A 24,812-nucleotide genomic window follows, 5' to 3' on the forward strand; every position below is an offset into this window, starting at 1 on the left:
AAGGAAGTTACGTGGGTTAAAAAGCATAAGAAGAAACCTCTAACTTAGTTTCCTTTCGTAATGGCATATCCTCCTAAGCAATGCTGCTCCTCCCATAGTAGGGTTTTATTTTGTTCATGGTTAGAGCTTGTTGGATCCGGTCGTTCCACCAAGAAGTAATGTGTGCGCATGAGTGCGTGCATGCGCGCGCATACACACAAACACCGACATTTGAGGATAAAGAGAGGTGTCCAATGGGACACCACTTCATCATCTATCCATAAGATCCCCCTTCAGTGATTAGTTTCTCAAAAACACTTTATCCCAAGCTTTCTGTGGAGGCAAGGCTAACGGAGGGGAGTCAAGTTGTAATTCAAAAACAGATTCCTCATGGTGTTTGGGGTACTCTCAACAAAGTCGAGCAAATCCTTGTTGTCCTGCTCTATGATTTGGTCTTGTATCTTTTGGAGGTATTTTCCCACTACTTCTAGCTACCACACCGTTGGTAGGGATTGTAAATCTTTTTAATTAATTGAATCAATGGTTTCACAACCAAAAAAAAAGTGTGTGTGTGTTCACAACCTCAAAGCATGCAACAATGTGAAGGGCAAGAACATATGAGAAATGGAGCAAGCAAAGACTTTCTTGTATTTTGTGTTGATATTCAAATTATAGATCTTATTGGAGAGGAATCTCTCTCTTCGATGTTCTCATTTCCAAAACCTTGGAATCCCACCATCAAAGTTAAGAGTTCCCCTCTACCATCGTTTTTTCTCTCCTTTTTTAATTCCGTGAAAGTAGATAGATTGGAACCAAATCATGAACGAAGACCTTGTGTCGTAATCCCCACCCACTCTGTTAAGGTTGAAGGTCGATGGCGATCTAATCTCCACCGTACCAGAAAATGCCCCCCAAAATCCAGTAACACGGAATCCAAAACTGGTGGTTGAAATCCACGTGGCGCGATGTGACACCTCCTGCCGGGAAAGGCCACATGCCGGCCCTTCCCAATTGAATCCGACCGGATTTTGGCTTCCGGCTGGCCGGCGGCCGGCTTTCTCCCCGGAAGGCCCTCCCAATGGCCCCATGTGGCAGTACAACGCAATAGGAGAATAGAAACGTGCCTATGGTAGAGACGAATGGCAACTAGCAGAGTCATAGTCTTTACCAAGTCACTTATGTCCAAATTCAAACAAGTGCATGCGCATTCAAGAGCGCATCGCCCTATCCAAACCTTGCGTTGCTACAGGAGCAGCTGCCTAATCATCGAGTATACAGATTATCTTCTTACAACCGACTGTAGCAACTCAGCTACTTCTGGCTCTAATTAACTGTGTGATCATTCTCTGTGAGACAAACTTCTTTCTCCAATGCAACTATCAGCTGAATTTCTCTCTCGGATTTATGAACAGTGCTGCTCTGGTAATTTAATTGGAAGCAATCCAAAGAACTAAGATAAATTACAGATAACCTTTATTTAAATAAACAAGCTAGTAGAACAGACTGGATGTATTTTGAGTTGTTTGTGACCACGGTAGATCTCTGCAAGGTAGAAATATCACTGAAAAATGTCCACAAAGGTGACTAATTATATGCTCCAAACTATTCGTTCAAATGAAAGCACAGAACCATTGAATTCTAGGTTCTCAATTTCATCCTTGTTCTATGTACATAGTCAAATTAATCAATACTGAATTTCAATAGTGCTTCTAGGAATTATGAAACGTAGACCCTACATAGTGGAAGAATTTTTAAATGGAAAATTCCCAGGCTGTCTCTTATGAATGGCAGTGGTAACATAGCATGCATTGCGACAATGAAGTACAGACTCAACAGGGAGTACCAGAATCTGCAAGCTACAAACGAAGGGCCATAATTACGTGATCAGAAATAATCAATGGGATTGCTAGCCTCGAAATTATCCCATTCTAGATCTTCATCTGGGTCTCTATCCATTTCATCTTCGATAAAAAGCATTGGAGAGTCCAATGAAGGAGGTCTCTGCACAAAAGGATTTGGCTGGTGAATATCCAAAGATGAAAAGTGAAGTTTTTTTATGGTATATGTAACATAGTCGTCTATTAGCTGCCAGTGAAGTTCAGAAATAAAAGCACTGATACACAGTCGGACCTTGGAAACAGTTGCACAACCAGTATTCAAAGTCTTGATTGGCAGTGGCACACATATTCAGAGCCTTTTTCTGAACTTCAAAACAATGAACACATGCCCACACACATGCACGCACTCACACTTACACACTCACAGTGCATACGTGCACAATACCTCCATGCACACCCACAAGCACACTTATACTCGTCTGCACATTTTATACACACACACTTCACACATGCACATTACACTAATGAGCACACATGCCTTGCACAAACATGTGCGCATGTGCATGCACAAAGCACATATGCACACAAGTTAAAGAAGCACATGATATTTTGCAACAGAAAATGCTTAATGAATCCGACTCTAGTATCATCACAACAAGAGGTATCAGATTTGAAGTAGAGAGAGAATAATAAGGACGTGCAAACCATGCAACGAATGAGCGTCCAGTTGATGCCACGGAAAAAAGGGTGCTTTTTAATTTCATTGGCTCCACTTTGTGAGCCAAGCCTGCTCTCTGGATCTCTCTGCAGCAGCCCGTTCATCAACTGCCTTGCAGCCAGGCTTGTCTGCACACAACATTTTCTTGCTATCAGAACCAGCAATGAGAACTATGAATTAAAGCGTGATGTCAATATTCTTATAGTTTTCTAACCTTGCCAATAAAATACACTTGGATGGGCACCACACGTTCTGGTGAGTCTCCCTAACCATGCACACACACATACACATTCCTATGATAAGACAGAGGTTTGATCACAGACTACAGAAGGCAAATCATACTCGGGCATTGTTTATTCTCTTTACAAATGCAAGGTCTCTGAAATGACCATATATACTAGTAGTTATAGTCCAAATCTATGAGATTGCGCCCATAAGCTGTGAAAGACCTGAGTGACATGCTGGCCAATGATAAAACCAAGAGATAAAGGGGATTTGTATGGTTTATTAACGTTTAATTCCTTTGGTTTGTGTTTAGGGTGCATGCAATTGCTGAAATACCATCTTGGGATGGCTGTTGTTGGAAACTTTTTTCTACATGAAATGTTCGTGTTCAACATAATATCATGGGTGCTGATAAGGGCAAATCTCTTTGTTAAGCGAGTGCCTGAGGAAGAAGTCGCTAGTTGCAATGATCAAGTGACCAAGGTCACCCTCATCTCTCCTTGGGTGCTAGCAAAGACCAACATCAAGGCTCGCATCCAGAGGACTGCATGTGAGCAATCCCAAATACAGTGCCTCTGACTCTCCTCTCCAAAGCCACATCTCAAACAAGCCACCTGTCTGCATCCATATCCTAGCCGTGTGCCCACTGCCAGGGCTCTGTGACCTATCAACCAAAGAAAAAGAGAGACCTTCCTGGGCATGAATTTGTCCCATAGCCTGTGCCAAAAATCTTATAGGAATTTCTGAGATGCACCTATCAATTCTCTGCATCTGAATCCTCCTTCCTAGTTTTACCAAATAGCAAAAAATGAGATCTCTAGCACATCCAAGACACGAGGATCTCTCCAACACCGCTCGCCTAGGTCCCACTTCAATATTTGTAAAGGCCAAGAAGAGGTTGTCGCCTCCTTCCTTGGGATGTCTCTGAAAGAGAGGTTCTCTCACTGAGTCCCAAACTCTACAGACGGATGCTGCAAATCTCTCCTCTGAACTCTGCCGACATGAGAAGCCCTAGGCTCCCAAAGCCTAGAGCCCTCCTAGCTATGGCCGGATCTCATGTACTCTGTGAAGAAGAAGCTGCTTCCAGGGCTCCCTTCTAGGAAGTAAGCCCCTGACAAAGAGATTCACCAAATAAAGCCTTACTCTCGCACTCTGGTTCAACCTCCTTTGGACTGGGGCTGAATAATGACTGACCATGTGACCTTCTCCTTGGATGGACTTCCAATCTCCCCCTGACCAAATGAAACTCCAGATGAGTCTCTTACCTTGGTCGATGCAAAATCAAGGAGCTTGTGTCATTGCTCAAAAGAAAGCGGGCCAATTGCTGCTCCGCCATGATGTCCATGCCTACACGACAATCCAGGTATCACACTGCTGTCCCTCTAGGAACCCAAGTGAAGTTCGTCTGTGAGCTCCCATGAGGATGGAGTGAATCACTAACCCAAATCCTGTAGGATTTATGAGAGTTTATGAGAGCTCCCGAAGCCAAGCAAAACACCTCCATATCAAAAACAAAGGCCATGACCTCCAAATAAACTGATGTATCATCTGCAAATTCAACATCCAAAAGCTCCTAAAGGTTAAACTGCTGTATCAGACCCATTATAATTAAAAACCTCCCATACATCAATCCTTATACATGATTTCTCAATATTACTGCTCCATCTCTCTCTCTCTCTCTCTCTCTCTCTCTCTCTCTCTCATAGGGGAGGCTTTGTGAATTATGGCTTGTGTCAAGGATACTTGGTGATCGGATCAGCGCAGGATATGCAGATGGTGGTAACACAGGATCTGATCACCTTTCTCTCCCTCCCAGCACAATATGTTGGAGCTACATTGATCCCGATGGAAATGTGTAGGGAGACACTCCTAGCATCAAGTAGGGAGCATTGACCATCCAGAGGGAATGGGAGGCGGGGAAGGGGGAGGGGGGGGTCTTACCGTCTACGGTCTTTCACCAGAGACAGTGTTACGCTCAAGTTGAGGCAACATGACCTCGGAAGGGTCAGTCGACATTTTCCTTTAAAGGATCAATGTTTGTATTATATTTGTTTGGGCTTCACGTAAATGATAAAAAAGGAATCAAGGTCAAGGTCCTTGGTGAGGGGGACATGGCATGACTAGGTGGATCTAAGGCTAAGGGGTCTAAATGCATTAAATGTGCCAAGGGGCAAAAGATTTCAATGATATCCCAAGAGATGCATTGAGGAGATGCCCTCAAATGTAGACATGTGGCATACTAGATCCATCTAGGGAATCGTGGGCTTTGGTATTCAGCATGCAGGTACTTCTCACGTGTTAGATTTGGATGAGTTTGCTGAACCAAAGAAATGGCTGGGCGGTTATTCATTGTGCCATCCCCTGTTATTTTGTATTCGTCAAATTCGTGGTCTTGACTGAGCTTGTAGTTTTGGTTGTGATAATTTGGTATCAGAGCCTTGGTCGAATCATTGCATTAGGTTGTGGGAGTTTGGAGCGACGTTTCGCTCAGAGTTCAAGCTCTTCGTTGAAGCATCCGTTGTTGTGAAAGCAACAAAGGAGGTCTCCTCTGTGGATGAGGCATTCGGAGCCGTCGTTGTGTAAGACTTCAATTGCGGAGTTGAAGATCGCTGAGAACTAACCTGAACGGGCGTCGCGCGGCTTGGGTGATGGCGCAATTGTGAGTCCTTGCTTGGCAAGCCTCGTGATGGCAAACTACTACGCGGAGTGGGTGTAGAAAGGATTGCTATGTGCACGTATTGCTCACAGGCTCGACTTGAGATATCCCGTCACCCGCATGGGCATGGGTTCAAGCAGCATCTACAAAATCTAAAAGGCCGAGTCAACGCAAGGCTAGTTGGCGTTCGAATCGTGGGTCAATTGCTCTGCAAAGTTCATGCGCTACGATAATGTTGAACGGATGGCACTCGACCTGCCGGGCCGACAAATGGCTTTGCTAGTCGTGGGCTCGGCTATTGGACCTGGTAGTCCGCAGAGCTACGTGCATTTGCTGTGAACTATTCTTGGGGGAAACTTCCAAGTTTTACATGTGACAGGGAATTCTGGATGGAAAAAGGAGAATAGTGATGCTGACTTGCGCTTAAATCATGAATTGGGGATAAACGCACAACAAAAGGAACACTCTTCGACCAACGAGAAAAAAGGAGAAAGTCGCCTCTTTAGATGTCAAAAATGAGCTATCACTAGAAATAACGGCAGGTTTAAAGAAGGTCGAAATTATTACAACTCAGAAAATTGTGATGGATAAGTGGCCACTAGTGTGGATTGACCTTGAAATGACACTTGCTCTTGATTCGAATTCAACTGTCCTTGGGGACCCTTGGGATAGGTTCGCATCAGCTTGTACTATCCTAGAGTGTGCTGGAGGTTCTTTGTGATCATCTGGGTCAGCTGTAGCTGTCCCATATGTACTTGGGACAAGCCTGCAACCTGCAGGTGGTTCCACATAAGGGCCTGGAGTAGACCCGCTATTTGCGATCAACTCTAGGTGCTAGAACCTTGGCATGTGTTGATCACGTGGAGATACCAGGGGGCTTTCGATTTCCTTTTCTCCTTTGTTTTATTTTGTGGTTAAATTTCTAAAGTTTCAAGGTGTGTGGGCTAGATTGGGAACGAGATTATGCTTTTGGATTTACGGATTTGGAAAGGATTTGAGGTTTCTGAGATTGCAGAGTTTCCTTAGCATAGGGAAAAGTGGTTTTGGTTTGCAGTTTATATATCTCTGGTTAGCTGTAATTTTGGGAGTTGGAATTTCGATTGTAGATACAATTCAGGTGTGTGTTAAAAACACACACACACACCCATTGACCTAAATGGAAGTAGAAGAAGAAGCTTCTAGGGTGGATCCCGTAGAGTCGGGAGTCCGGCCAACCCCGCAGGTGTCGCATCCAGTGTCATGACAAGAGAAATGATTATTTAGTTAATTAATAGTCATTAGAACTTTATTATTGTTAGGCGCCAATTTGATGGTGCGGTTATATGTTTGTATTTATGATCGATCAAGCGGTGTAAATAGTACCGCCAAAACTATGTAACATTGGCCAATGATTAGTAATAAAGATGTGCACACACGTGTCTAGGTCCTAGGGGCAATAGGAAAGGGAAAGGGTGCATTAGAGTGCATTGAATGGTAGGTGCATGGGTCATAGGCTAAGGGTAGGTGTAGATGGGAAGATGGAACTTGAGTGATCTCAAGGGACATTAATGAAAGGGTATCACCCTTTCATTGTGAATCTCACGTAGCATTCTTTCTACCACGTTGCATTCATCCGTCATCTCTCTCCCACCTTGCATGTAGGTCGAAAAAGAAACAAGTACTCTCACGAGGGCGCTCTTCCCCATTGGAGGGCCAATCGGCATTCAAATTCTGCATGCATTGCACACATTTGCATTTTCGAATCGTGTGGATTTCCACATTTGGTATCAGAGCGGCGACGATCCACGGGCGGGACGAGAAGAGGGCGACAGTTGTGAACGACGGAAGTCGCAAGAGAGGTTGGCGGAAAAGGATCACGATCGATCGATCTCGAGGTTCTGAGACAAGGGGTTTTTTCTGAAAAATTTTGGCCTTCAACGGCGAACGGCGAACGGGGTGTTCTCTTTTGCCCCCCCCCCCCCCCCCCCAATGTGAATGTACCCTTAAACCGTGAGAAAAAGGGATTCCCGTTCTACCCAACCGGAAGTCGGATCGGAATAAGATTTTAAGGGAGTGATCCACCCATCAAGTAACCCCTATAACGGTATCTAGAGCTCCAATCCGCTCAAAACAAGTAGCCCAAACGGAGCGTACCAGTTTACAGCAGAAATACAAGAAGAAAAGCTTCAAAGAGAAGGGAAAGGAGGTCATTTTAAGTGTCTTCTCAACACAAACGAAGCGGGATTCGGATGAGTACCACCACCTCTACAACACTTGAAGTTTGCTGTAAAATAAACCTTCTTTTTTGAAATTACAGCAAGACATTTTCTCTCTTGTATTAATAAAAGGAAAGAATGGAAGGGGAAGGGACATATAACAATGAACTTATTCCTTTTCCTCCATTACCCCAAGGAGAGAGAGAAAGAACACCTTCAGCCCCTCTTGAAGAGGATGGATTAGGTGAGAGTTATACACATCTTGAGTATGATAACCCACAAATAGATTTACAGCAGTCTCTCCTTCAAGAACCTACTGATAGGGAGTTCTCCTTTCGTAATGAAAGAAGAAATGAGACCAGCCAAGAACAAGGTGATGAGTTCACGCCTTTAACTCAAAACCCAATACACATGGATTCTAATCCAAGTGCAAGAGGAAGAGAGGAGACTCCTGTTGATAAGCTGGTTTTCCAGCTTAGCAATATGATTGAGCAGTCCATTATGACAAGATTAGGGACTAAGAGGACTTTAAACTTCGGGGATGAAGAGTTGAGTAACCCTTCTAAGAGGTCCAAATTCCAACCGGGAGAGAGAATTGAGTTCCTGAAATATGATGGGGCAAGGGAGGCTGACAAAATCCTCAATTGGATTCGTCATTTTGAGCTATACTTTGCCCATCAAGACAAGACCGAGCAAGAGAAGCTTGCTCTTGCCACATTGCATCTGCAGAAGGATGCTCTAATGTGGTGGTCCTTGTCACAAACAGGAAAAGAGCCTATTCATGAATGGGCTAAATTTGTGGAGCAACTAAAAACCACTTTCATGCCACCGAGGCATGAAGAGAACCTAACCTAACCTTTCGTTGGGAGAGGTTTAGGCAGTTCGATAATGAGAGTAATGCAGATTTTACAGCCAGATTTTGGAAACTCTCTCTAGAGTTACCCGAAAAGAGTGAGGAAGATAGGAGAAAGAAGTATTTAGCAGCTTTAAGCCCAAAAGTAAGGTACGAGGTTGAAATGTTTAACCCGACCACGCTTAAGGACCTCACTAAGCTGGCTGAAATAGCCGAGAGAAAATTGAATCCTCGTAAACCCTTCAATAAGGAGTATGGGTCATCATCTAAGACCAATAATATACCCACTTTTAGGAAACCAAACCGGTTTAAGAATAATAAAGGGAAGGGTAAAGCTCTTGTAAGGAATGTGAATAGCCAATCACGTCTTGGATGGGTGCCATTTCCTTCTATGACTGACGAAGAGAAGAGGAAGTTGATTAAGGAAGGAAAATGTTTCGGTTGTAAGAAACATAAGCCAGGGCACGTATGGCATAAGTGTCCCGTTCTCTTGGCTAAGATTGCCAAGACGAATTCAGTAAAAGGAAAAGCCAAGGCATCCAAGCAGGAGGGTGAGGCTTCTACCTTGTCACCCTCGAAATCTACTGTGACTATCCAATAGTGAATGCTGTCCATTCAGCCAATACCTTTGGGCCTCATGATCTTTTTAAGGTGTATGGATTCGTGAATGGACAGAGAATAGTGGTTCTCCTAGATGATGGATGTAATTATGACTTAGTAAGTGATAGATTGGCAAAATTACTCCATCTTAAACCAGAACCTATAAAAAACATGTCGCTTTCAGGAGCTTTTAGGGGACACAATGAAGAAGACACATCCATAGTACGAAATATTCCTTTTCGTATACAAAAATATAGAGATTGAAGGGATTTTCTAGTAGCCCCTTTACAAGACGTTGACATGATACTAGGTAAACCATGGCGGTATGATTTTAACCCTGCTATTCATCCTCATACTCATCATTGTTGCTTTGTACATAAGGATGAAAACATAAGGATCGTAGGGGATCGGGACGTGTATACAATTCCATTGATTACTCCTACCCAAGCCAAAAGATTGGTAAAAAGAGGGGTAGATTGTAATCTTGTGTATATACGGGATTCACGAGATCTTCATATCTCAAAAGAAGATCGGAAGAGAAATGAGTTCCTTAGAGCTTATGAGGATCGATTTTCAAGAGATGACTCATTCGAACTACCCATGGAGAGAGAAGATGATCATGCCATAGACTTAGAGCCAGGAGCTTCCCCTCCATGTAGAGCCCCATATAGGATGAACAGGATAGAAATGGAGGAGGTAGAAAAACAAATTGAAGATCTGTTGCAAAAAGGCCTGATTCGACCAAGCAGTTCTCCATTTGGAGCACCTGTATTATTGGTTAAGAAGAAGGATGAATCATATCGTATGTGTATAGATTACCGTGCTTTGAATAAACTTACGATTAAGAACCGGTATCCGATTCCAAGAGTGGATGATTTATTGGATATGCTTAAAGGTGCTAAAGTTTTTAGCAAATTGGATTTGAAATCTGGTTATCATCAACTTCGTATGAAAGCTGGGCATGAACATAAGACTGCTTTTCGCACTCTCACTGGACATTATGAGTTTTTGGTCATGCCTTTTGGCCTAACTAATGCTCCAGCCACTTTTAGTAGGCTGATGAGAAGGGTTTTGCGACCCTACTTGGGTAAATTTGTCATAGTCTTTTTTTATGACATTTTAGTGTTCAGCCAGAATGAGGAAGAGCATAAGGATCACCTTGCTAAGGTGATGGAGCTCCTAAGGAAGGATCGATTGTTCTTAAATATCAAGAAGAGTGAGTTCTTCAAGACAGAAATAGAGTATTTGGGACACATTGTGTCTGCCGAGGGAATTCGGGTTGACCCTAAAAAGGTCAAGGCCATAATTGAATGGCCAATACCCAAAAACTTACATGAGCTGAGATCCTTCCTAGGGATGTGTAGTTATTATCGCAGATTCATTAAGAATTTTGCACGTCTTGCTTCCCCACTAACAGATTTGTTGAAGAAGCATTCCTTGTATGAGTGGGGAGAGGTTCACCAAGTAGCTTTTGAGGAGCTTAAGAGAACATTAGTGACTGCACCAGTGTTAACACTTCCGGACATGGACAAAGAGTTCTTTGTTGTATGTACGGATGCTAGTGGTATCTCGATTGGGGCAGTGTTGATGCAAGGAGGGCATCCCATTGCTTATGAGAGTAGAAAACTTCAAGGGGCTGAATTGAAATATATCACGTATGAGAAGGAGTTATTGGCAGTCATTCATGCTCTAAAGTTATGGAAGCATTATTTATATGGTTCTGCTTTAAAAAGATGTATTGGTTTTCCTATTTTCGTGTGTGGCTTCCTAACATGTCCTGTTATGGACCATATACTGTTTCCTGACTTGTGTGCTCCTGTGAGCTTCCCCCCTACCGCCGCTCGCTCTACCTCCCTTAGCTCCTCCTCCCGCCGCCACCACCTCCGCTCCCTTCCCTCCCCTTCCGCCCTCGCCCCCCGCTCCCCCTCCCCCTCACCCGCCGGCCACCTCGCTGCGCCCCTCCCCTCGCCTCGCCTCGCTCTCGCCCCCCCCCCTCGCTGTTCTCTCTCGCCCCCCGCCGCTTCGCTCCAAACCACCCCCCCCTCACTGTTCTCCCGCCCCGCCCCGCCGCGCCGCTCCATCTCCCCTCACCCCCCGCCGCCCCCTCCCTTCGCCTCTAATCCCCCCTTCTCCCCCGCTCCTTCTCACTTCACCCTCGCCGCCCCCTCCTTACGCCTCCACCCCCCCCCTTCCCCTCGTCTCAGCCGCCCTCTCATCCCCCCCCTCCGCTCTCATCCACTCCGCCCCCCTCCGCCCCACCTCGCTTCACCCCTCCCCCCCCCTCGCTTCGCCTCACCCCCTCCCTCCCCCGCTCTGCCTCACCCGCCGTCCCCTCTCACCTCACCCGCCCCCCCGCCTCCATTTCGCTCTCCCCGCCCCCCGCTTTACCTCTCCACCCCCGCCACCCCCCCCCCCCCCCGCCCTCCCGCGCCCTCCCGTTCCCCGCACCCCGATCCCTTCACCCCGCCCTCCGCTCCAACCCCCCCCGCCCCCTCACCCCGCCTCGCCCGCCTCACCCCCAGGCTCCACCTACCGCTTCGTCCCCCCTTTTTTGGGGTGGCAGCCTGTTCATACTCCCCATCGGAAGCTTGCAGTTAGTCTTGGCGGTATGGCGGCCCCCTGCCCGGATCCGGAGGCCCAGTCGGACCCTCCCTCTCCAGATGCCTACCGCGTTATCCTGACAGAGCGACAGTCATCTCGTGTTCAGGAGGTTGCCCCACCTCGGTGGATGGGAAGATTATCATGATAGTCCCGTGGTACCGTGGATTCAGCGCAGCGGAGTTCGATGCTCGGTTCCGCATACCTCGACACCCAGTGACACTTGTTTTTCCAGGGCTTGCTGCAGAGTTGCGCCCGATTGTCAGGGACTTGGGCTCCCATTTTGGCTGGGTTATGCACGACACCTTTGCCGACGCGGTGACCACGGCAGGAGCCCCCCGAGTCCGAGTGGCGGTGGCGGATCCTGCGACTCTCCCTGATGTGATCGAGATTGTGACAGGTGCCGGCAGTATCACCCAGAGCATGATAGTCACCGGACAGCCAGGTCAGTGCCTGCGGTGCCACGGCTTTGGGCACTTGGCGGCTGCTTGTCCACGGTTCGCCAGCTCGTCTCGACCTCCCCCGCCCCCGACCCCTCCGCCCCCACCCCCACCCCCTGGACAGCCACGTCAGGAGGAGCCGAGACAGCAGGAGTCGGGTCCAGAGGTTGTGGGCGGTTGGACCGAGGTTAAAAGGAAAAGGGGAAAGAACAAGAAGACTTCGGATAAAGGCAAGGAGGCAGAGGTTACCCTTCCTGCAGCAGCACCCCAGAGACCTGTCAGGCAGCCGCCCCAGGGGTCTGGGAGAGCTTCTTCTTCGACGGCAGCCCGCCCTCCACAGCCTCAGTTCCCCCTCTCTCCCGTTCCCCCGCCCCTTTCCTCCCCGCCCCAGCCCCCTCCCCAGTCTCCCCCCCCCCCCCCGTCGCCCGACCCGCAGTTTCAGCCCCTGCCTCCTCTTCCTCAGTCTTCTCTTCCTCCCTCTCAGCCCCAGCTCCAGCTGCACCCCCATCCCCCCCCCCCCCTGGTCCCCCTCGCCTCTCCCTCAGAGTTAGCTGCACCACCGGCTTCCCAGCCGTGTGCAGCCCCCGCTCCACCTCCTCCACCTCCTCCGCCAGTCGCCTCCGTGGAGTCAGAGCTGCCTATCCCTCAGCCTCCTCCCCCTCCCCCCTCGCTGGCAGGACACCCGGAGTCTACACCACCAGTGGAGCAGGCTTCCCTTCCCGCTAGCCCCTCAGTGGTAGACTCAGTTGGGTCTCAGCTCCATGAGAGAGAGCTTCCGCGAGACTTCTACAGATCTGGCCCCTGGGACTACCTGGATGTAGCCGACCTTGGGACCTTCCCGGCTTGTCTCGACATCAGTATTTTCCTGCTCCGCAAAGGGGCGGATGGGAGGATTGGTGCCTTGGCTCCCAGGGATGGCCCTAGCTTCGCTTTCACGTTCCTCAGTGATGGCACCGAGACCTGGACAGACGACTCGGTTTGGGAGGCTCTCAGAGAGCAGACGCACGCCCAGGTGTGTTCCTGGATAGGCCCGTCCGGTGGGCAGCTCCTCGAGACTCAGTGGTCCGAGGGCGACGTGCGCTTGCGGTGGCGTTGCGCCGCCAAACGCTTCCGACTGATAGTGATCCTCCGACCTCCCCTGTCATGGCCTCTCCCCCAGGATGTCAGAGCTTGGTCCCAGCAGAAACTCCGAACCTTCTACGGGATGACCTCTTCAGAGATCTCGAGCTGGCTCGAGAAAGCATTTGTTCATGGCACCAAAGGCCTCTCGCCTTTGCTGAAGGTGTTGAAGAACGGGCAGGACGACCCCGTCTCCCCCTCCAAACCTTCTCATAAGCGGCAGCGCCTCCATTCCGATACGTCTGGTTCTTCTTCGACTTCGACCGCGAGCAGACAGTTGTTCGCAGCCCCCCCTCCCTCTCCATGAGCTTACACCTCGTATCCTGGAATGTGAACGGGTTTCACTCCTCTGGCACCCGTGGTCCCAGGAAGCTCATTTTGCGGCAGGAACTTCAGCCTGCAGTGATTGGTCGTTTGGATGTACTTCTGCTCCAGGAGCACAAGCTTTCTGTGGCTCATTCCCGTAGCTGCGGGAAGATTCTCCCTGGACGGTCCTACACTTACTGGGAGCCTTCTATCGGCGCTCAGGGGAGGAGTGGGGGTGTCTGTACTTCCGTGTGCGAGCAGTTAGCCCAGGGAGTTTTTGGTCACGGCACGTTGATTCCTGGCCGAGCCCTTTGGGTAGGCCTGGACCTGGAGGGATCCAAAATAGGCATCCTCAACATTTATGCCCCCACAGACCTCCGTTGCAGAGCCACCTTCTGGAGGACACTTACAGGGATTCTTCCAGACATGGATTCCTGGATTGTTGGAGGAGACTTCAACAACCTGGAGACCCTGGAGGACCAGCAGGGCAGAGGCCCGGAGTTCACAGGTATGGCCCAGGCAGAGCAGTCAGCTTGGGACTCTTTCATCTTCGAGACGGGAGGGAGGGACAGCTGGAGAGACCCGTCCTTCCGGCGTTGGCACGGGAGCCTGGACTTCTCCTGGGGCTTCCGCAGGGAAGGAGGCAGACTCCTGGAGAGGCTTGATAGATTTTATGTCAGTGACTGGGCCATCAGCAGAGGCGGCCAGGCGGGTATAGTTCCAGGGACGACACTCTCCGATCATGCGCCTGTGCTCCTTTCCTTAGATTCGGCAGCCCAGACCCTCCCCTCCCGATCTTGCAGGATTCCCGACTCCATCTTCTCGAGGGTGGACGTGCGCAGTAGCATTTGCAGTCTTTGGGACAGAGATTGGGGGGAGGGCGTGGATCTGGTAGACTCAGTCGCACAGGCTCTGCAGGAGTCTAGCCAGATCTGCCAGCTCGCAGCTTTACAGGTTCGACAGGATTGGTGGGACAGAGAGAGAGCTCTTCGGAGGGACCTCGCCTCCATTCAGCAACTCCAGCAGGCTTCCCCGGGTTCGGAGGAGCTGCGGATCCAGGCCCTTCGAGCCAGAGCCCTCCTGGAGGAGACTTTCCAGCGTCGCTCCGAGTTTTCCTTTCACGCCTCTCGCTCCTTTTGGGCCCGAAAGGGTGACCGGATGTGCAGGGAGTTCTTTAGGACGCATGGCCAGAGAGCTGCAGGTGATCAGCTTCGGAGTCTCAGGACAGCGGAGGGTCACATCGTTACGGATCCAGGGGAGGTCCTGGGGTTGGCCACGGACTTTTACAGGACCCTCTTCCAGCAGGAGCCGCTTGCCCCTCGTGCCAGTCGGGCCCGTGAGGAGGTGTGGAGGCACATTCCATCCCTGGTCCAGCCTAGCATGCAGGCGACGTTGTTGGCGCCTTTCACCTCGGATGAGATGTTGGAGGCCTTGATGGCTATTGATGGTCAGAAGTGCCCAGGTGAGGATGGGCTATCCCGAGCTTTCTTCACCTCCTTCTGGGACCAGATCCATCAGCCCCTCCTTGCAGCTCTGCAGGGAATTTTCAGCAGCGGGCAGATGCCAGAGAGCCTTTCCTCGGGACTGATTTGCCTCATCCCGAAGGGAGGAGATAGACAGGAGATCCGCCAGTGGCGTCCGATCACTCTCCTTACCACTGCCTACAAAATCCTCGCCAAGATGATCAGTGCCAGAGTTCGACCTCTACTTCCAGACCTCGTCCATGACACTCAGACAGGCTTTGTCCAGGATCGTAGTATCCTGGATAATGTCTTCACCTTTTCAGAGGCGGCGGAGTGGGCTCAGTACAGCGGATCACACCTTGCCATTTTACTTCTCGACTTCGAGAAGGCCTACGATCGCGTGGATTGGTCCTTTTTGGAGGGGACGCTGGAGCGGCTAGGTTTCCCGGCAGGCTGGATTCAGGGTATCTCAGCTTTGTACAGGACAGCGTCCAGCAGGGTCATCATTGGAGGCAGGATGGGTGAGCGATTCAGCTTGGAGAGATCAGTACGTCAGGGCTGTCCCCTGGCTCCTTACCTGTTTCTCTTCTTCGCCGAGGCCATGACTTACTACCTTCGGGCGAGGTCCACAGGGCTCAGGGGTGTTCGCCTTCCACTCCGGGAGGACACGGAGCTTCTGGACTCAGAGTACGCAGATGATACAGCCCTTTATGTCCAGGACGATGAGAGGATGCTAGAGAGGGTGCGGATGGCCCTGGAGGTTTTCTGCTCGGCCGCTGGTGCGAAAATCAACTGGAACAAATCAGTTGGTTTTCTCACAGACCCGGGGGCGTGTTCTCAGTGGGGGCGATTTCTGGGCTTCAGATGGATTCCACGTGGACAGACAGCTAGATACCTTGGCTTCCAGGTTGGCCTAGACATTACGCCAGCTCAGCAGTTTCTCCCGGTGCTAGATTCCATCCGACGGAAGCTGGCTTTCTGGAGCACTGCTAAGCTTTCCCTTGCAGGTCGTGCTTTGGTAGTTAACCAGGTCCTTCTAGCCACGGCTTGGTATGTGGCTTCCTGTTGGTGCTTCTCGAGATCCAGCGTGGCACAGCTCAGGAGGTTGGTTCGGAACTTTCTTTGGTCTGGGGAGGATGGGCATAGAGATACCAGAGCCAGGGTTGCTTGGCAGACAGTCATTCTTCCGCAGGCTGAGGGTGGTCTGGGGGTCATTGATCCAGAGCTTCAGAGTCAGGCCTTGTTAGGCAAGCTTATCATCCGCGGTTTGACCCCAGGGGGGCAGACGTGGAAGATGTTACTTCAGCAGGGAGTCGGCTCTTGTGTCCCGCGCCGAGGTGGAGAGTGGCTACCGTCCTTCAGGTGGATCTTCACTTCCGCCCCGCTCACTCAGCCCCGCTCCCCACTCGTTCGTAGCCTCCTCATGGTTTGGAGGCGGCTCCGTCCCAGTCTCATTCAGTCCCAGCCCAGCTGTCAGGAGGAGATCGATCGACAGCCGCTCGTCTGGAATGGGCAGGTCAGAGACGCCGAGGGCCTTCAGTTGGGGGAGAGATCACATATCAGGTGGGACGGCTGGATGAGGGGGCCAGCCCGGTCCCTTCGAGTTTGGAGGGATACGTACAGACATCTGGAGATGGCCGATCTTGCAGACGCAGCTGGAGGTGCACGCGGAGTCCAGGCGAGACGCACAGAGATCGACGGTGCGATCCCAGCCGCTTGGTTAGCTCCACCTGAGCCTCAGGTCCTCATGCCTGGAGACACCCACTGGCTGGGACAGTTCACCCCCCGTGGCATCCCACTGGTGGTCGCAGGACGTTTGGATGACTCCTCTATTGCCTTCTTCGCGGTTTCAGGGGATGGACGACTCAGGAGAGAGGATGCGCTCATCGACCCCCTACTCCCGTGGCAGAGGGTTAGGGTCGTAGGCCTTCTGGGGAAGGTCTGGCATACCGACCCTAGTATCGAGCAGGACCAGCTGCAGCTTTGGCGTCTTTGGCTCTGGGAGGGGCGGGCCTTGTCAGAACTTGAGTGGGACCCAGGAGAGTGGTGGTGGCCAGAGATTGTGACAGGACAGGGGCCGACTTCCTTCTTCGCTTACAGTACGACTCTGGGCAGGCGAGTTCTCGGGAGGATGCAGAGCCGCCCCCCCACCCAGCGTCCTAGCTGGTACGCACAGGGTATTTCCAGGTTCTTTTTGCAGGCATTCTGGAAGGCCTTGTGGGAGAGCTGGCGGCCGCGGAAGATCTCATACTTCCTGTGGCTTCTTACCCACAAAGGTCTTCCAGTGGGGAGCTGGTTGAGGCAGATAGGCCAGGACGGTTGTTGCCAGATCTGCCATGCGGATGAGGAGTCACCAAAACACTGCCTGTGGAGCTGCACGCGCGCCCAGGAAGTGTGGAGGTGGACTTTCGGGCTTCTTGCTCGAGCAGCACCAGAGCTAGGAGTGATCACTTGGGGCGCGTTCTGTTGGTGCAGCACCGCACCTGGTCTTCATCACTTGTTCGAGGCATGCCAGCAGGACCCCACTTTCCTTATCACACAGGGGACGTGGGGGCCGCTCGAGGGTATCCCACAGCACCTAGCAGAGGCTGATACAGGAGTTCGGGAGCGGCAGCCAGTCTGGGAGATTATCAGCAGCATTACAGGATGGCACATCTGGACCTCGCGCTGCGCGCAGATTCTTGGTGGCACCTCCTTCTCGACTGCCCAGATCATGGCGGAGATTTGGAGTGAGATTATTCATACCCTCAGAGGCCAGTGGGACCAGATTCAGGGAGACTCCCGGGCCGGTCAGGAGAAGCGGAGACGCTTCCTCCAGGCTTGGGACACACAGAGCCTCTTCTTCGAGCAGACTACGCAGGGCCTTCGGTGGCACTACTCACCACCCCGATGGCTGTTCATTCACACTCAGCATATCCCTCCGTGAGAGTATGATCTATTATGCTACCTTTTGGGCTGCGTCCGGTTTGTGAACGCAGCCCGTCAGCTATAAGCTGACCTCTTGTATCTTGTTTTCGAAGTAATATAATTAGCACTGTTTTTTCGGGAAAAAAAAATATGGTTCTGCTTTCAAGATTAAGACTGACCATCAAAGTATCAAGCACTTGTTCTCTCAACCCATTGTCTCTTCAAGACAAATCAAATGGGCTGAATATATTCAATCCTTTGGGCAACCAAATATCGAATATCAGCCGGGAAAGGAGAATTTAGTAGCTGATGCTTTGAGTAGACGGCCCCAAGTTAATCACGTTTCTGTGATTAAGGAGAAATCATTAGGAGCAATGGTTGAAGCTTATCCTTTAGATGAGGACTTCGCTGACATTTATGGGAAGATTCAACGTAATGAGGTTGGGGATTTAGAGGCTTATTCCATCGTGGATGGATACTTATTTTTGGGACGTGCCATATGTGTACCCAAAACATTTCGGTATCTAGTCATGAGTGAGTTACATGCGAGTCCATATTCTGGACATAGAGGTATTAGAGGAACCATTGACAATATTGAGAGATACTTCCATTGGCCTAAACTTCACAAAGAAGTTTCGACCTTTGTTCAACAATGTGACGTATGTCAGCGCATTAAATCTGACACAAGTAAGACTGCTGGTCTTTTGCAGCCTTTGCCTATTCCTTCGGAAAGGTGGGAACACATTACAATGGATTTTGTGTCTGGTTTCCCCAAGGTTGGTCAGTTTGAGGAGATTTTCACTGTTATAGATAGGCTGAGTAAACAAGCTCATTTTATTCCCTGTAAAAAAGAGTTGTCTGCTCCTGAAACAGCAAGGTTATTCATTAGGGAAATCTTCAGGTTACATGGGTTACCAAAATCCATTGTATCCGATAATGATGGCCGTTTCATTAGCAACTTTTGGACAGCTCTATTAGAGAATCTCGGAACCAAACTGAAATTTACTACAGCCTTCCATCCTCAAGGAGATGGACAAAGTGAGAATGCCAATCAAACCATAATTACTTTACTTCGAGCTTATGTCCATGACCAACCTAGAAGGTGGCCAGAGTTCTTACCCATGTTAGAGTTTGCTTATAATAACACTGTACATACTTCCACCAAGAAAGCCCCATTTGAAATCATCTATGGGCAATGTTTACCCACTCCAATAACACACTTGGGGGAGCGAATTTTTGCTGCTGACCAGTTTGCTGAGGATATGTCACAGGTTATTGAGCAGGTAAAAGAACATATTAAGAAGGCCCAGGTTCAACAATCCAAGGCAGCCAATAAAAAAAGAAAAGAAGTTTATTACAAGGAGGATGATTGGGTTTTATTGAAGATTGATAAAAGAAGAATCAAGTCAGTGAGAGGAAGTACCAAACATGTCAAGCTAGCACCGAAGTTTTATGGTCCATTTCAGATTTCAGCAGCTTTATATCCAGAAGAAGGATCCAGAGCGTATGAGCTGAAGTTACCAGCCCACTAGCATATGAAGAACATCTTTCATGTGAGCAATTTGAAGAGATACCATGGCGATACTTCTGCGTTTTTGGATACTCAGCAGCAAGAAGAACCTGAACTTGAAGATGGGACTGAAGTTCTTACTCCGGAACAGATCGTAAGATCGTATACCATAAAGAGAAGAGTACTCGTGGAAAGAAGAGATATATGTATTTACTGAAGTTTAAAAACCAGCCAGCTAGTGATGCACAATGGATGGAAGAAGAGTTCTTTACAGATTTTCCACAGATACTCGCAGATTACAAAGAGGCGATGCAATGGCAGAAGTAACAAGAGAAAGTGCACATAAGAGGAAGAGACAAGCAATAATCCAGAAGAGGACTTCTGCTCATTCAAGCAGGAGGGAGTGTCATGACAAGAGAAATGATTATTTAGTTAATTAATAGTCATTAGAACTTTATTATTGTTAGGCGCCAATTTGATGGCGCGGTTATATGTTTGTATTTATGATCGATCAAGCGGTGTAAATAGTACCGCCAAAACTATGTAACATTGGCCAATGATTAGTAATAAAGATGTGCACACACGTGTCTAGGTCCTAGGGGCAATAGGAAAGGGAAAGGGTGCATTAGAGTGCATTGAATGGTAGGTGCATGGGTCATAGGCTAAGGGTAGGTGTAAATGGGAAGATGGAACTTGAGTGATCTCAAGGGACATTAATGAAAGGGTATCACCCTTTCATTGTGAATCTCACGTAGCATTCTTTCTACCACGTTGCATTCATCCGTCATCTCTCTCCCACCTTGCATGTAGGTCGAAAAAGAAACAAGTACTCTCACGAGGGCGCCGCCCAAGTAGTGGATGCCACTTCATCTTTCTGCTATTTTATCCACCACCTATCCGCTGCCTCATTAAACATATGGGTGGCCTCGCGGATTTTCTTCATATCATTCCGGATTTCACAAATGGCGAAAGCCTCATCTCATTTGTGTAACCAGGTCTCTATGATATCGGAACTACGGTCAGACATCCGACCAGAATACTTTTGTGGCCTATAATTGGCAATATTAGGCACCTTAGCCCTTCTAGGCTCGACCGTATGAACACTGGTTTCAGGCTCCATTGGAGATTTACCTTTCTCTTCACAGATGGTCTAGTAGACATACTATGAACCATTTTCCTGAGCTTGGATTGCCCTACATTTGCTTGTAACTGTTACGCTAAAATCTGTTGCAAGGCATCCTCCAATAATGCAATTCTACCAGATAGTGTATGGCCTGCTGGATGTGGAAATCCACACTATTCGAAAATGCAAATGACTAAAGAAGCATCCTGAGCTTGGGATCAGTATCGAAACCTACGTCAAAGAAATTTATCAGTGGCGGAATACACTGATAAGTTTAGAGAAAGTGTAATGAAGGTTTATGAACCTCTACCTCAGTCAATCCAGGTAAAAGATTTTATCTTTAGACTGAATGATCGGATCAAGATGGAAGTTCGGGCTAAGTATGCAAACACGCTAGATGAAGCAATTGCCATAGCCTTGAACTATGAATATGCTAAAGGAAACAGACCAAGTGGGTTTGTGCAAGTTGGGACTCGGTATGAGTACCCAAAGAAAACTGGGTTTAAGAAGAAGTGGATTAGCAAAGGGAGTGCCTCACAGCCTGGTGGTCAAGCCAAGCAGGCGAAGCCAGTTGAGACTCCTAAACCAAGTACCACCATTGGAATAAAAAGAAAAGTAATACCAATGGCAGCCCGAGCTTGGTCGAAGTCTTCTTTAAACCCAGAGCAAAGAGAAAAAGCGAGGAGAGAAGGCATGTGTTTTGGATACCTTCAGCCTCATCAATGGAAAGATTGTCCACGAAACAAGGATCATCGGATGGCTGAGATAGTGATCTCAGAATGCGACATGGAAATGGAGGGAAGTCCCAAAGCAGAACAGATGCAGATTCAGCTAGCGGGATCTTCTCAAAGGTCAGTACCTATTTTGTTATGTGTGTCTGTTACTAAGTTAGTAACTAGTGCACCTGATAATGTCATGTCAAAGCCCGCAGCAACAGGGTATACAGCCTTTAACGATACATAGTTAATTAAGATGAAGGGGCAAGTAGCCAATCATGACGTCATTGTGTTGTTTGACTCAGCGTCAATGCACAATGTAATTAACTCCAAGCTTGTAAAGAGGCTGAAATTAAAGACTAGCCCATCTGACTATGCATATACAGTCAAAATGGCAGACGGAAGTTCAACTGAAGTATGGGACCAAAGGATTACCCAGTTGGGACTTCTAATTCAAGATTATACTGAGAAGCTTGATTTTGAAATGACAAAGCTTGCTCACGCTGACATAGCCCTGGGTAAGGCTTGGCATTCTAGGAAGAATCCAGCCATAGATTGGAAAAAGCACATTTATCAATTCAAGATGGATGATGTGTTGTATGTCTTACGAGGTGAAAAAAATATACCTCAAGGACCGTTGGTTTCCGTAATGGAAGTTCGAAAAGCTCAAGAAGAGTTTTTGTTTCTTTGTACAGCGTCGGTAGAGCCGATTGATGGTCCTTCGGCTAGCACTGATGTTACCCGAAGTGGAGAGATGGTCAAATTGGCTGATCAAATAGCAAAGGAGTTCTCCGATTGTTTAAGGGATGAGTTACCTTATGGGTTACCTCCAGAGCAAAATGTTCAACATAAGATTGAACAAATCCTAGGGACACAACCTGTAAATAGACCTCCCTATAGGTTAAGTTTTACCGAAGAAGCGGAGGTACAAAGACAACTAGAAGAATACCTCAAGCTGGGGCACATTCAACTCAGTTTCTCACCTTTTGCTTCGCTAGTGATTTAAAAAAAAGAAAGATGATACTTTTCGCCTTTGTATAGATTACAGAGCATTGAATAATATCACTATTAAGCGCAGGTATCCAATGGCTCGGATCGATGATTTGCTAGATGCGTTACATGGGGCCATAATTTTCAATAAGATAGATCTTAAATGTGGCTACCATCAGATCCATATTAGAGCCGAGGATGTGCATAAAACCGCTTTTAGAAGCAGGTTTGGACATTACGAGTTTTTGGTAATGCCGTTTGGACTTACCAATGCTCCAGCTACATTCGTCATGCTTATGAACGATCTACTACGTCAGTATATCGGGAAGTTTGTAGTACATTTTATTGACAATATTCTTGTATTCAGTAAAAGTATTGTTGAGCATTATGAACACTTAAGAATAGTGTTCAATACTTTAAGGAAAGCCAATCTTTATGTAAATAACAAGAAAACTGTATTATGTATGGTAAGACTTGAATATTTAGGATTCATTATTACTCCTGAGAGGGTAGAAATGGATCTAAAGAAAGTGGCTGCGATACTGACTTGGCCTATCTCTCAGAATTTGACCGCTTTGCAATCATTCTTGGGATTTGTCCAATTTTATCGAAGGCATATCAAAGGGTATTCCGAAATAGTATCGCCATTGACTGATCTAACCTCAAATAAAGTACCTTTTATATGGGGACAGAATCAACAGGAGAGTTTTAACACCAGAAAACAAGCTGTGGTCTCAGGACTGGTGTTAAACATAGTTGATCCCCAGAAACCGTTTTTCCTTGAAACCGATGCAAGTGGCATTGCGGTAGGAGCAGTTCTCCTCCAAGAGTTAAGGCCAATAGCCTTTGAAAGCAAGAAGCTTTCTCCCTCTCAACGAAGTTGGCCAACTCATAAATTAGAGTTGTATGCTATTATCCATGCTCTGAAAACATGGAGACATTATTTATATGGATCAGAGTTTTATGTTGATGTTGATCATGATACTCTGAAACATTTTTGTAAACAACCTGACTTGAGAGGCCGCCAAGCTAGGTGGGCAGAACTCATGCAGGAGTTTAACTTGACGATTCGGTACCGAAGAGGGAAGGATAATAAAGTTGCTGATGCGTTCTCACACATTATGCATAGTATGAGTTTCACAGTATTAGAAGGTGCTCTAATTACCGAGATAAGAGAAACTCAAAAGGTGGACGAGTTCGTCCAGAGCCTTTGGCCTAAGGCTCATGTATTCAAACCCAGGGAAAAGGGTGACCTGGCATCCAGAAAAGGCCAAACTTATGCAAGATATACCATAAGAGATGGTATGCTGAAAAGAAATGGTACGGTAGTAGTACCTAATCAGAATGATCTCAGACAGAGAGTCATTCAACAATGCCATGATAGCCCATGTGCGGGACATCCAGGAGTCAAGAAAACGTATGATCTCGTGAAGCAAGATTTCTTTTGGCCGAAAATGAAAAAACATATTCATGAATATGTGACATGCTTTTCGTGTCAGGTAAGTAAGGTAGAGCGGGTGAAGCCACCTGGACTTTTACAACCTTTGGAAATACCACTAGGTAGGTGGGAGAGTATTTCCATGGACTTTATTGTAGGTCTGTCTACAACACAAGGTGGATATGATTCTATCCTTGTGATAGTTGATCGTCTTACTAAGATGGCTCACTTCATTCCAACTAGAGAGTCTCTTACTGCCCCGCAAGTGGCGGATTTTTTTATTAAACATATATTTCGTTTGCATGGATTATCCAAATCTATAGTGTCAGACAGGGATGTCAAATTTACCAGTCATTTTTAGACTGCAGTGTTTGAGACACTAAGGACTGAGTTGGGAATGAGTTGTGGGGATCATCCAGAAACGGATGGTCAGACGGAAAGAATCAACCAAATTTTAGAGGATATGCTTAGAGCATATGTGTCATTGAGGCAACATACATGGGACAAGTGGTTGCCATTGTTAGAATTTGCCTACAATGATAGAAAACATTCCTCTACAAGGTTCAGTCCGTTTGAACTGAACTATGATTATAGACCAGCAAATCCAACTACACTTGGAGTACCTCAGAAAGTGCCTAAGTGCCGCGAACTTTGTGGTTCAGATGCGGGAGATGCTAGCACTTGCGAGAGCTAACATCCGCCAAGCTATGGATAGAGCTAAGGCATATGCGGATGAAAACAGATCCATTAGAGAATTTAAGGAAGGAGAAAAAGTTTTTCTCAGAGTTCCTTCGCACTTTAAGTCTTTGACTGCAGGAGAGTGTATTAAGTTATCACCCCGATATTGTGGGCCGTGGTTAAAAAGAATAGGCAAGGTAGCCTATAAATTAGAATTACCACAGGGTTGTAAGGTGCACCCAGTGTTTCATGTTTCTCGCTTAAAGAAATTTTTGCATACAGGTGACTCACTAATCGAGGGTGTTGTTTTGTTTCAGGAGATAGAGGATAATGCAGGACGCAAACCAACAAGAATCCTGGACCGAGGAACGATGCAAGTACGCAATCGGAAGATACCCACGGTGTTGGTTGCATGGCATGGTTTACCTCTATCAGAAGCTACCTGGGAATCCGTATACCA

The 24,812-nt window shown here is 47.9% G+C and overlaps 1 protein-coding gene across 1 annotated transcript in view; it reads right to left on the reverse strand.

Moving 5' to 3' along the window:
• Window positions 1-1,526: 1,526 nt before the first annotated feature.
• The window catches only part of LOC147888137 (phototropin-2-like), a 189,965-nt gene continuing 166,679 nt past the window's right edge, over window positions 1,527-24,812 (reverse strand). The window contains exons 11-12 of the mRNA XM_087393295.1: window positions 2,523-2,663; window positions 1,527-1,980 (exon numbers count right to left, since the gene is read on the reverse strand). Coding sequence (XP_087249421.1) covers window positions 1,864-1,980; window positions 2,523-2,663 — 258 coding nt within the window. The 3' untranslated portion in view covers window positions 1,527-1,863. The remainder of the gene's footprint in view (window positions 1,981-2,522; window positions 2,664-24,812) is intronic.

The sequence above is a fragment of the Dipteris shenzhenensis genome, chromosome 22 (assembly GCF_047967505.1).
Source record: "Dipteris shenzhenensis isolate YYH24624 ecotype China chromosome 22, Dip_SZ_1.0, whole genome shotgun sequence".
In the NCBI taxonomy this organism is placed as follows: domain Eukaryota; kingdom Viridiplantae; phylum Streptophyta; class Polypodiopsida; order Gleicheniales; family Dipteridaceae; genus Dipteris; species Dipteris shenzhenensis.